At 52.1% G+C, this 12,464-nt stretch overlaps 1 protein-coding gene across 2 annotated transcripts; it reads right to left on the minus strand.

The window, feature by feature from the left end:
* Positions 1-4,274: 4,274 nt before the first annotated feature.
* CFP (complement factor properdin) lies at positions 4,275-10,373 on the minus strand. Of its 2 annotated transcripts, XM_011938719.1 has the most exons (10): positions 10,214-10,373; positions 9,861-10,029; positions 9,616-9,766; positions 8,199-8,374; positions 7,572-7,742; positions 7,242-7,433; positions 6,874-7,047; positions 6,431-6,622; positions 6,161-6,272; positions 4,275-4,502 (listed from the first exon to the last, which is right to left on the minus strand). In XM_011938719.1, exons 2-10 carry the CDS (start codon positions 9,937-9,939, stop codon positions 4,337-4,339), a joined length of 1,413 nt encoding a protein of 470 aa, XP_011794109.1. In that variant the 5' UTR covers positions 9,940-10,029; positions 10,214-10,373; the 3' UTR covers positions 4,275-4,336. The 2 variants fall into 2 exon arrangements, with proteins under 2 accessions (XP_011794109.1, XP_011794108.1); XM_011938718.1 differs by lacking the exon at positions 10,214-10,373 and having other exon boundaries at positions 9,861-10,065.
* Between the last annotated feature and the right edge of the window lie 2,091 nt (positions 10,374-12,464).

Raw genomic sequence — 12,464 nt, forward strand, 5'->3', positions numbered from 1 at the left:
GCGGCGGCGCGGACGCGACCAAGGTGGCCGGGAAGGGGAGTTTGCGGGGGAATCGGCGAGTGACGTCAGCGCGCCTTCAGTGCTGAGGCGGCGGTGGCGCTCGCCGCCAGGCGGGGGCGAAGGCGCTGTCCGCGGTGCTGAAGCTGGCAATGCGCACGCGCCTCGCCGCATCCTGTTTCCCCTCCCCCTCTCTGATAGGGGATGCGCAATTTGGGGAATGGGGGTTGGGTGCTTGTCCAGAGGGTCGGGGTCGGTCATCAGGTAGGCACCCCCACTCCGCCTCATCCTGGTCCTAACACCCACTCGCACTCATACACAGGGCCCTCTGCAGATACTCGGTTTGTAGTGTTGATATTCAACTCAGAAGGCATTTTTTGGGGGGAGGGGGGCAATGGAAGCACACTCAGAGACACGAAAGTAGAGAAAAAACACCCTCACAGAGGGGGGTGAGGTCACACGCAGTGCCCGCGGGGAGATTAGTCTCCCACGTCCACACAGGCTCAGCTAGGCAGAGAGCGGGGGCGTCGTAGACAGCATCAGACAAGCGGAGGTGGACACTTGGGCGGTGTACACACCCTTGCCCAAGGTGGCAAGGAGGGCCTGGAGGCACACAAGAAATGACACACATATAAACACACACAAAAGTGAGGAAACATACAAGGGCATGTACAGACAGAGAACACACGCCAGTCTAGGTATACATACAGACATAGAAGTCCAGGGTAACACATATGGGCATATTACATACACGCATGCATACACCCATACACACACATACACAGGCAACACACTGACACACAGAGACCCAGGGAAACTCATATGAGAATACGCTCGCAAACAAAACACATTCCCACCGATGATCATGGAAAAACCTAGATCTGCAACACAGACATTCTCTGCAGCCCCAGCCCTGGTGCATGTCCACCCCCACACCAGAACACACTTGGTATATACGCCACCATCCCTTTGCTCTGGACACAGCCAAAACCCATGATAACCACCTGATGTCATCAGTGCCCATGGCTGTCTCCCCCTGCACCCAAGAACTTTCCACAGAGGCAGGCCCATCCCATGGTGCACACACAGTAGGTACCAAATAATGTTTGCATATGAGCAAATGAGGTAGTCCAAGCAGAGGTGGGATATGGGAACCTGTCAAATCTTTATGATTCTGACTACAATAAAATCACTAATTCATAATCATTTGTTCCCTGTTTGTACCCAACTCTTAACTAAGCTGTTTACATGCATCATTTCATCCAACCCTCACAACAATCCAATGGGGTGGATAATATAATTTCTATTTTATAGATGAGGGAATACAAGAACTCCAATTAATTCCCAAAGGGTCATGTTCACTTTATGATCAATACATTTTTTTCTTTTAAGAATGTGCCAGGAAGAGAAAACATCCAGTGCCAATGTGGCTGGAACAAGCTGAAGGGGGTTGTGGTAGCAGGGGCCAGATTGGGTAGGACCTTGACCATAGTGAGCAGTGATGGCGGACTAGGAGAGGTGGCAGAAGATAGGCAAGAAGTAAATAGATATGGAGTCTCTTTTGCCTGCAGAATTTTCAGGTGAATCATCCACTTATTCATTTGTTCATCCTTTATTCATTAAATCATTGGCTGGTTTAAACAAGGCAGTAATAGTGTGGGGTCTGGAGACACAGTGCCTGGGTTCAAGTGGGGCCTCCACCACACACTTGGGAAAGTGACTTAATCTTTCTGAGATTTGGTTTCTTCATCTGTAAAAAGGGTACATCTCTAACCCACCTCTAAGGAGAGGGGTAGGAAGGGGGCAACGTCCATACCTTTGCATGTGCTGTAACTTCTGCCAGGAATGCCCTCTCCTTCCCTTTCTCGAGGGCTACCTTTGGCCACTGTCTGCAGGAACCCCTCACTTCCAGGTCTCAGATTCCATCCCCTCCTCCCCTAGGCTTCCACAGTACCCAAGTCAAACATTTCCCAAACCATCCTCTACTCCTTCCTCCAACCCAGCCAGCTTCAGTCCCACCTCCAGGCCTTTGATTTGGCCACTCTTTCCTCCTCCCTTCAGGATTCCTTCTCTGGCATTCCAAATCCCAGTGTTCCCCAGATGGGGATCTCCCCGCAAATCAGATATTTTCCAATGTCTTGAAGTATGTGCTCCCTGGTTTTTTGCCCAGTAACGGAAGCAAACAAGCTGTGCAGGGCGCGGTGCCCTCTTTGGAGACAGGAACAGCTGCAGGTCTACAGATCCTTCTGGCTCCTTTAGGTCTGAATTCAGGTTCCTCAGGAAACTATCTCCAGGCTGCACCTCTTCCTAGGGTCCCCATTCCTAGGTTCCTAGTACTTGTGGCCCTAGCACCATTTCCTTTTTCCAGTTGGCTCAATTTCCAGAAATTAATTTTTTGTAGATTGTTTTGTAAAGGAATGAGGAATCACCTCAGGAATGCCTCAGTTCACTAAGGCAAAGGTAAGGCTCCCCCAAACTGTCTCCATCTTCTTCAGCAGGAATAGGCGTACAAAAGGGGCCCCAAGAATGATTTTGCTGTACATTGGTGAGCAATGACTCTCAAACACACACCCCTGACATATGTTCACATTCAGTATTGTACCCATGTTTGTAACTCACACATAGATATCCATGGCACCTTCATGTGTATGTGCATACACGCATGACTTCTGCATTGTTATGGCATACACACAGTTGTAACCTTACACACATGCCACATATCAATACATCCTTAATTCTTGCACAGCCCCAAAGGTCTGCATCTCTCTCTCTCTCACACACACACAGCTGAATTCCCACTTTATTGTAAATGTATACCTCTCTCATACCCTGTAGTAGCAACCAGAACCCCTCACTTTGGCTCAGTCTTCCCAAGATGACCAGTAAGTACTCATCAACTTCAACTTCACTTCAACTCATTGACTGGTCCATTTGAATAAGGGGAAAACGACCCAGAGAAGTCAAGTAAGTGTACCGATATACTCTGGGTGTGCATGTCACAAACCTCCCACCCGAAACCTTCCCACACAGAGGGGTCCCCTCCACCCACAGCACTCTTGATATTTAAGACCTCACCACAATCCATGATGCTTCAAAAATGTCCAGCCTACTACCTTTCTGTGCGTGTTTCCTTTGTAAAATGGGGATAATAATATTGACACGCATGGGTCTGCTGTGGGTGAAATAAGTTCATGCTATGGAAAGCCTTAAGACACCACTAAGCACACAGTAAGTACTTTCTAAGTAGCAGCTATTACCATGATTATTATGATTCTTATGATGCGTCTCTTCACAAGGGGCCTGGCATTCAGTAAATGGTAAATGAATGAGCAAATGCTAAGAGCACTGGTGTCTGGCCTTGTTCCCTTTACTGCGGAGACACGTAACGCTCTGATTCGTCTTCTTTTCTATTCCCCGTCCAGCACTATTGTTAGTATACAGTAGGCGTTAAGTGTTGAATAGATGTTCACACGAAAGGAATACCTTCTGAGTCCGTTCCCTCACTCAGATGTCCTCTTTCTACCAGCCCTCCTCCACCCTAGATGCTCAGACTTAGCTTTAGTATACAGCAGGCGCTAATAAGTGTTGAATGAACGAACAAATACCAGAGGAAAGTGTCTGGATTTGTCTTGGGGGCTCCTCCGGGCAGACACTGACTCTAACTTCTTTGCCCCCTCCTCAGCTCAGAGCGCAACACAGGCACTTCCTCGGCCCGCCCCCCGCCTCGCCGAGCTATTTGTCGCTGGTAATTGCGGCATTGGAGCTAGGCTGTCGGGAGTGGGTGGGTGCAGGTGCTCGGGCGGCAGGGTGCCAGCCTCGGCCACGCCTCTGGCGTTCATCCTCCACCGACGCGGAGTCGGAGTCGGCCAGCAGAGGCTCCTCCGAGGCTCCAGCTGGTGGGAATCTAGGGAGGTCCAGGAGGCGGGGAGACAACGAACAAGCACGCCGGCCAATCAAGAAGTGCCTGCCAAGACAAGTAGCCAATCAGGGAACCCGTAACGCGGCGCTCTGCAGAGGAACGTGCCGGGCGGCCCTGGAGCACTAAGGGGGGCTGCGCAGGGCCCAGACACTGGGGTTATGGCAGCGGCGGGGAGAGGCTGGGGCTGCACACTCGCTTTCACTCCTGCCAACCTGCGACCACAGTGGAAGATACTGTTTTCCGCAACAGGCTGCTGTGTCTTGGCCCGTACTGTGCCCTTTGCCCTGTGGGATGCTATCACCTACTTTTGGGGAAGGGGATGGGTTGTTTTTCCTCCTTTAAGGAATCGTAGACGAGCTCGAAGAGGTTAGTTTATTGAGGTTTGGAAGATCAGGGTGCTCAGAGTGGAGGAGAGAGGTGTTAGAGTTTCTCTTCCTCAGGGTCTTTGCAAGCAGGCACGTGTAGACATGGTCGTTTCTCCTCCACCACCAGCTTCTGCCCCTGTAGCTCCTCACACCGTGGCAGTGGTCTCCCCCAGAAGGTCACGTTCTTCTCGCCCTGACCTTCGACCATGGAAACGGTGGGCCTGAGGCATTAGGGGTGGGAAGGAACGGAAGGGAGAAGCTCAGGGAAGGCAAGAATGCATTCAAGTCTTATTGAGTGCCTGCTATGTGCTGAACGCTACCTTTTGTTTGTTTTTTCTGTTTTCTTTTTTTTTGAGACAGGGTCTCACTCTGTTGCCCAGGCTGCAGTGCAGTGGCACAACCATAGCTCACTGCAGCCTCAATCTCCTGGGCTCAAGTGATGCTTTTGCCTCAGCCTCCCAAAGTGTTGCTGGGATTACAGGCGTGAGCCACTGTGCTTGGCCTCCCAACATTACTTTTTAGCTACGGGATATTGGGCAATTTCTTTCGCTTCCCTGTGCCTCAGTTTCCCTCATCTGCAAATGAGAATGGTAGGAATAGTAATATTAATACTCACCTCATGGGGCCAAGTGAGGATAAATGAGTTAATTCAGGTAAAGTGCTCAGAGCAGTGCCTTGCACACAGCAAATGCTCAATAAATGCTGGTGAATGTTACTTGTTGGCATGAGCTACTTTCTCTTACCTCCAAAATATATACCCTTTATATCTCTTTCCACTGCCTCCAGGAAAAACCCAATGCCTTGTCCTGACATTCAAGGCCTTATCGTTGGGCCCAAATCCCTGCCCCAAGCCAATCTCTCTCTGTCTTTCTCCTCCACTTTATTCAAGCTCAGTCCATGTCCAGAAAGGTCTTTACCTGGGTTGTTTCTCCCACTAGGCAAGCCTTCCATTCACTCCCATCCGTTTTCTCAATTGCTTCTTCCTCCTCTCAGTCTCTCACTCACTCAAGTCCTTTGTGCCTCCATTCAACACCTCTAATTTATCTTCAGGCCCCACTCTAAACCCCCAGCTGGGAGATCTCTTCCCAGATGGCAGCCTTCCATGAGCTGGGAATAGTCCACTTAATCTAGTAGCTTGATGTATGTGGAAGGAAGAAAAGGAATGAACATTTTAACCCTCTGGCACCTGGATGTTAAATGGATGAACATTTAACACCTGGGCCCTTCTGGCACCTGGAAACACTTATGGCAGCTAATCACCTAGCTCCAAGACTCCGTTCACAGTCTTGATGCCAGGAACGCCTTTCTCAACCACTACCTGCCCTGGGAGGCCCAATCAGCTTCCTGGACCTAGGTTGAGGTAGCAGCCCCTGTTGCATGCACCAGCTGTTCCTCATATGCCTCCTGTCAGGGGCCTGCTCAGCTGGGTGCCTTGGAGGATCCACAGGATCTGGGCTGTGTGTATCTGCAACTGTTGCTGAAAAAGCCTTGGAGTGCCTTAGGGCACTGAGATGCTGACAAAGTGGATGGAGGCATGAGTGACTGTGGGAGCCAGGTAGTGAATGGAGGCCTGAGTGGCGGCAGCTAAAAGCATGAGTAACTGAAGGTCGGAGTCAATGACACATGAAGGACTAAGTGGATGGGAGAGTGAATGAGTGACTGAATGAGTGACTGAGGGGCACAGAGGCTATGAATTCTTCCCCAAGAGCTTCTTTCTCATCTTCTTTAGTTTCTCCCCACTTCCTGCAGCTGGGAGGTGGCACTCGGCAAGGCAGATACCTTAGATTCAGCAGTGGAAGCCCTGGTTTCCAGGGGTAGCTGACTCTCCCGCCTGTAATATCATGACCCCCTCCCAGGCATACTTTGCCCTCTCACTCACGGGTACTTGGGGAGCAAGGGTGTGCAGAGGCGCTGGCGGGCACGGGTAGGATTAGGTCCACAGGGGGGCATGCACAGCCCCCAAGTACTCCACTCTGACCATGATCCTTTCACTGCAATGAGGGGTAGGGGTCACAGAGTCAGAACTGGAGGTCTTGGTGGGAAGGTGAGAGGGAGGCTGCAGAGACGTGAGGTCCACAGCAGAGAGCTGGAAACCCCTTATCCTGCATGGGCCACCCCACCCTCAGAGCACAGTCTGGGGGACACTCACAGGGGCAGTGCTGGATGCTGTAGCAGTGCCGAATATCCTGTTGGTGCCCGGCACATCGATGTCCGTCAAACTTGCGGCCCCTGCAGGTCCTCCAGCGTGACTGCTGGCCCGGGATTTCTTCACAGCTGATGGACTTCATGTTCCGGCGGACACATGTGCTCCACTGCCCCCACAAGTCCCACTCTCCATCCACTGCAGAGACAGGGCAACAGGAGATTGGAACAAAGCAGGGAATCAGCAAGGGGTTCAGAGGAAGAAATGAGGGCGGTAGGAGGGAGTAGAGGTGATCAGATATGCGAACGGGGGATCGGGGTGGAAACAAGGTATCAGGGCCAGGAAAGGAGGAATCAGAGACAGGAGCAAGGCCTCAGCAGCAGGAACTGGGCAGCAGAGAAGGGCATGGGGGGCTTAGGCATGCAAATCGTGAACCCTGAGATGCTGACCAGGGCAGGGCACGGCCGTGTTGCAGATGTGGGTCCGGGTGGCATCACCAGCACAGGAGGGGCCTCCATGCTGGGGCACAGGGTGATCGCACGTCCGTCGTTCCATGGTCTGGCCCAGGCCACAGGTCACAGGGCAGGGGCTCACAGGGCCCCAAGGCCCCCAGCCCCCAGCCACTGTTGGAGGAGGAAAGGGAGTGAGGAAAAAGGCCTCCTCAATCCTTCCTCTCAGCTCCTAGACCCTTGAAGCAGACTGTCCCCAAATGAAGGGCTGCGTGGTCACATGGTCTAGGAACTCTAGAAATGGCAGAGCATCTATGCCCTCAATCAAGAGCCCCGCCAACCACATCAGCGGCCTCATCCTGGCGTACCTGGGCAAGGCGGCAGGCCGGTGCACCTCCGCTGCTCATAGGCTAGCCCCGGGCAGGGCTTCCCAGGAGGCTTCTGGGAAGGCTGAGGTGCAGAACACGTGCGGCTTCGTGTCTCCTTAGGTTCGTGGGGTCCACCGTGGCAGGATCCTGAGCAGGGGGTCCAGGGACCCCAGGCGGCCCAGGCCCCATGTGCTGTGGTGGGGTGGGAGGTGGAGGGATGCAGGTGTGGGCATGCGTGCTAAAGTCCTCTCACCCCGGCAGTTCCCTGCTGTAACCCTGCAGACCCACACTGGGCGTACCCATCAGCATCCTGTGGCTTCCCTCACTCACTGGGGCAGACCTGCTGGGTGTCACAGGCCTCTGATTGCTGTGCCTCTCCCAGGCAGTGGCCCCCACACTTGGGGGCAGGGTGATCACAGGCTCGTCTGCGGGTTCGCATCCCTTTGGAGCAGGTGACAGAGCAAGGCTCCCAGGGCCCCCAGTCAGACCAGCCGCCCATCTCTGTGGGAGAGAAGAGAGGGTAATGGGATGGAGGCGGGGTGTCATTCAGGGCTCTTTGCTTCCTCGAGTGCCCCACATGAGCTAATCCTGTCCTTATATCCTCTGCCACCACACTGGGCCCACCGTCCCCGCTCACGAGGCCTGCCGCAGAAGCCTTTATGTGGGTCTCTCTGCTTCCCCTCTCACCCCCACCATGCACAGTCTGTTCTCCTCCCAAGCCCAGTCAGATCACGTTCCTCCCTTGCCCACAGTCTGAATCACTCAGACGAAAAGCCAATGTCCTCTCCATGGCCCCCAGGCAACGGGCCCTCCTCACCTCTCTGACCTCACCTCCTGCCACTCTCCTCCTTAGGTCCTTACAAACACTGGGGATGGGCCCACTCTGAGGACCTCTGTACTGATTGTTCCCACCAGTGCTGGGTGACAGGGAGTGCCCGCCTTGTGCATCCTCCTCACCAGGACAGCACTGCTGGTCCTCACAGGCCTGGAGCTGCCACTCCAGGGTCCCAAGTGCCACCTTTTCAGAGCACTGCCCGTTCCAGCCCACACAGCGCCGGTACCGCAGCTGGGAGCCCTCAGAGCATGTCACCGAACAGGGGGCCCATGTGGACCACAGGGACCATCGTGGGGACCTGTGGAGAAGAGCACACATATCCCATCCTGGCATGAGCTGACAAGGATGGCATGTGGGACTCCAGAGTGTGGGCAGGCACGAGGGGTTGCTAGGCAAGTGTGTGTGCGATGGATTGATAAGTCCCTACCTTTTAGGGATATTGGGATACTGAATAGGAAGCAGTGGATATACAGTAAGTGCTTGATAATGTCATTTACCTTCAAAATCAGGCATCTGGAGTTACCATTGGAAGGCTGGCAAGGCCAACACTAGGCCTGCAGTAAGCAAAGGTAAGGACTAGGAACCAAGGGCAGATGTCAGAAACCCACCAGGTCACCACACTACACAGTAGCAGATAAATAGAAAGTGCTTAATAAATCTGAACCATCATCCCTATGGCCTCAGAGGCCTCCTCAGAAATACCCTAGATCTATCCCCAACCCACTTCATAGCCCTAGGTATGCTGTTCATGCCAAATAGATGTGAACTGTTGACATGACTTGGGGCCCAGAACTGCCCTCAAAAATCCCCAAGCTCCCATTCCCACGGTGTATCTGGGATATATAGTAGGCAAGTAGAAAACAGGTCTGGCATACAGTAAGGGCTCCATCCATGCAAGCTGGAAATCATGATCAGGAGACTAGAGCTATCCTCAGAAATCTTCAAGCTCATCTCCCAACCCTGCCATGCAGCTGGTATACAGGAAGTGCTCAATGAATGTGATCTGTCATCATAATTAGGGGCCTAGAGCTGCCCTCAGAATTCCCCAAACTTTCCTGCCCCCACAGTGTGTCGTATACAGTAAGCACTCAATAAACATGAGCTGTCATCAAAGTTAGGAAAATACCAAGCTGCACGCCCCCTGCAATGCTTCCAGTGTGCAGGAGGTGCTCGGTATGTGTGAGCTGTATCAGTGGTTCTCAATCAGGGGTGATTTTGACCCCCAGGGGACATTTGGCAATGTCTGCTGACATGTTTGGTTGTCACAGCTGGTGGGGAGAATTGCTACTGGCATCTAGTGGAAGGCTAGGGATGTTACAAAACATCCCACAATATGCAGGTAAGCAATCCCCTCCCCCAACCAAGAATTTCCAGCCCCAAATGTCAGTAGTAACAAGGTTGAGAAACCCTGAGGTATGGTCACGATCAGGGCCTCAGGGCCACCCTTGGAAGTCCTAGAGAAAGAAAGTACCCCGTTTTGGGTGACCCCCACAGACAGTCCTTCCCTCCCCACATCCCCCGCCCCAAACTCCCCCTAACCTGCAAGGCTGACAGAGCCCGCCATTACGTTCCTGGTAGGCATAGGCAGTGTTGAGACAGCAGTCTTTCACGCTGACACCACCCCCCAGGAGGCCCTTGCACTTGCTGGAGGATTCTTCATACTGGGTGAAGCAGAGCACGGGGTCTGAGCCTGTAACAGGGCCAGGGGATGGGTGGGTGGGGCTCAGTCAGGGATGTGGTGGACCTGGACACCCCTGGGGCCAGCTGGGCCCTCACCCCCTCACCTGTGGCTGGCAGGGTGAGCAGCAGCAGCAGCAGCGGCGGCAGCAGCAAGCAAGGGACCTGCGCTCCCTCTGTGATCATGTTGAGTACTGCCCCCTGCACCTCTACCAGAGAGGAGGTCACGCTTTATCTGGGTTGATCTGCTCCTGGAGTCAGCAGGGAAAGAGGAACCTAGAGGCAGGAGGAACTGGGAGGCCATCGTGCTTTGACCCCACCCTGTCCCCTCTGCCTCCTCCTCTACTCTCCCCTCCCCATTTCCTGTCTTACTCTTGGTCTTGTTTTGCTTGTTGCTGTATCCCCAGCACCTCACGCTCCTCCCAGCAACCTCTCAGTGTTCAACTGAAGCTCCTAGGACATAGAGCGTGCAGCAACTTCCTAGCCGTGTGACCTTGGGTGAGTCACTTAACATCCCTGAGCCTCAGTTTCCCTATGTGGAAAATGCATAATCTCTAATATAATGACAGGGTCAACCTCGTGGGGGTGTTGAACCAGGGTGAACTGAGTGTGCCATGCTCAGTGTGTCCCTGCTCATGGGGGTGGAGGAGGCATCGAGGCAATTGCTCCATCTTCCACCCTGCCTTAACCTCCAGCCTTAACCTCAGCCCTCATTTCCTGAGAGGTTCCCTGTGGTCAGCTTGTGGTGGGGGTGGTCAGCACAAGGGAAGTGAGAAAGGGAAGTGGCAGGAGCCTGGGGAGGGATTCAGGAGGGAATAGGGGCTATCCATTGCCCCATGGGCCCAGCTGGGGACAACACCAGGGTCTGGGGTGATTAGGAGGGAACAAGCGGGGCCATGTTCCATCAGAGAACCCTCGGGCAGATAACACCCTCCTTCTGGAGCCTGTTTCCCCTCTGTAAAATGTGCTCACAGACAGCACCTACAACATAGGTAGGGTGTGTCGCAGAGATTGTGAGTTAAGCTTTTGTTTGTTTTTTCAACATGGAGTCTCACTCTGTCGCCCAGGCTGGTGTGCAGTGTCATGATCTCGGCTCACTGCAACCTCTGCCTCCCAATTTCAACCAATTCTCCTGCCTCAGCCTCCTAAGTAGCTGGGATTACAGGCGTGCACCACCATGTCCAGCTGATTTTTGTATTTTTAGTGGAGACAGGGTTTTACCATGTTGGCCAGGCTGGTCTCGAACTCCTGACCTCAGGTTATCCACCTGCCTCGGCCTCCCAAAGTGCTAGGATTACAGGCGTTGAGTCACAGTGCCCGGCCAGGAGTTAAGCTTTTGGAAAGTCCTTAGAACAGTGCCTGGCATATAGTAGGTGCTCTGTGTTTGATAAATTCATTCAACATTTATTGAGCACCTATTGGATGCCAGATGTGGTTCTCAGCATTAGAGCAGAGAACAGGACAAAAATCCTGGCCCTCGAGAAGATGGATAATAAATGTTCCCCCTCCTCACAGAGGCCTTCCCCATACCCTTGTCTGGCATCCCTGTCACTCTCTAGCCCAGTAGCTTTCAAACCTTTTTTTTTTTTTTTTTTTAAAGAGACAAGAGTCTTGCTGTCACCTGGGCTAGAGTACAGTGGTCTGATCATGGCTCACTGCAGCCTCAAACTCCTGGGCTCAAGTGATTTTCCTACCTTAGTGTCCCCAAGTAGCGGGGACTACAGGCACACACCACTACACAACTAATGTTTTTATTTTCTGTATAGATGGGATCTCGTTGTGTTGCCCAGGCTGGTCTCAAATGCCTGGCTTCAAGATTTTCTCCCAACCCTCAGCCTCCCAAAGTGCTGGGATTACAGGCATGAGCCATCACACCAGCCCTTCTTTTTTTCTTTTTTATAAACCCTAATGAAACTCCAGGGCCTGTTTTAAAATTTTATTTTGCTTTTAATTAACAAAAAGAAGCATAAGAAAGATAGGAAGGCAATGCCTAATTTCCTCTGCTCTCAGGGAGGCAGCAAATTCAAATGTAATAATTTGGTCAGCTGTTAAAACAGAAGTTCTTCAGGAACACTTGTTTTATGGGCAGTAAGGTATGTGTTAATATCTGTATCCATTACAGATGTACTCTGTTCTCTGATAACATAAGCCTATCCTTGAAAATGTGCTTTGAACAAAGGAGTCTTGTTAAGATTCTAAGACTTCAAGACAATCATTGCTGTGTTATCCTGTGAAAACAAACTCTCCAAGAAAGCTGAAATTGGCTGGGCGCAGTGGCTCATGCCTGTAATCCCAACATTTTGGGAGATCAAGGCAGGTGGATCACCTGGTGTCAGGAGTTCGAGACCAGCCTGACCAACATGGTAAAACCCCGTCTCTACTAAAAATACAAAAATTAGCCAGGCGTGGTGGTGTACGCCTGTAATCCCAGCTACTTGGGAGACTGAGGCAGGAGAATCACTTGAACTCGGGAGGCGGAGGCTGCAGCGAGCTGAGATTGTGCCACAGCACTCCAGCCTGGGCGACAGAGTGAGACTCTGTCTCAAAAAAAAAAAAAAAAAAAAAGAAAAGAAAAGAAAAGAAATCTGAAATTCTGGCTGGCTGCTTTATTTAACCACCTGTTGCCCTGGTAATAATATTATCAATATTTCCTTTGTTTTTAAACTGTATAAATACTCATAGGATTCCCTGTGGAAGAGGACTGTCAGCAC

Source organism: Colobus angolensis, unplaced genomic scaffold (assembly GCF_000951035.1).
Source record: "Colobus angolensis palliatus isolate OR3802 unplaced genomic scaffold, Cang.pa_1.0 Scaffold176, whole genome shotgun sequence".
Lineage (NCBI taxonomy): Eukaryota > Metazoa > Chordata > Mammalia > Primates > Cercopithecidae > Colobus > Colobus angolensis.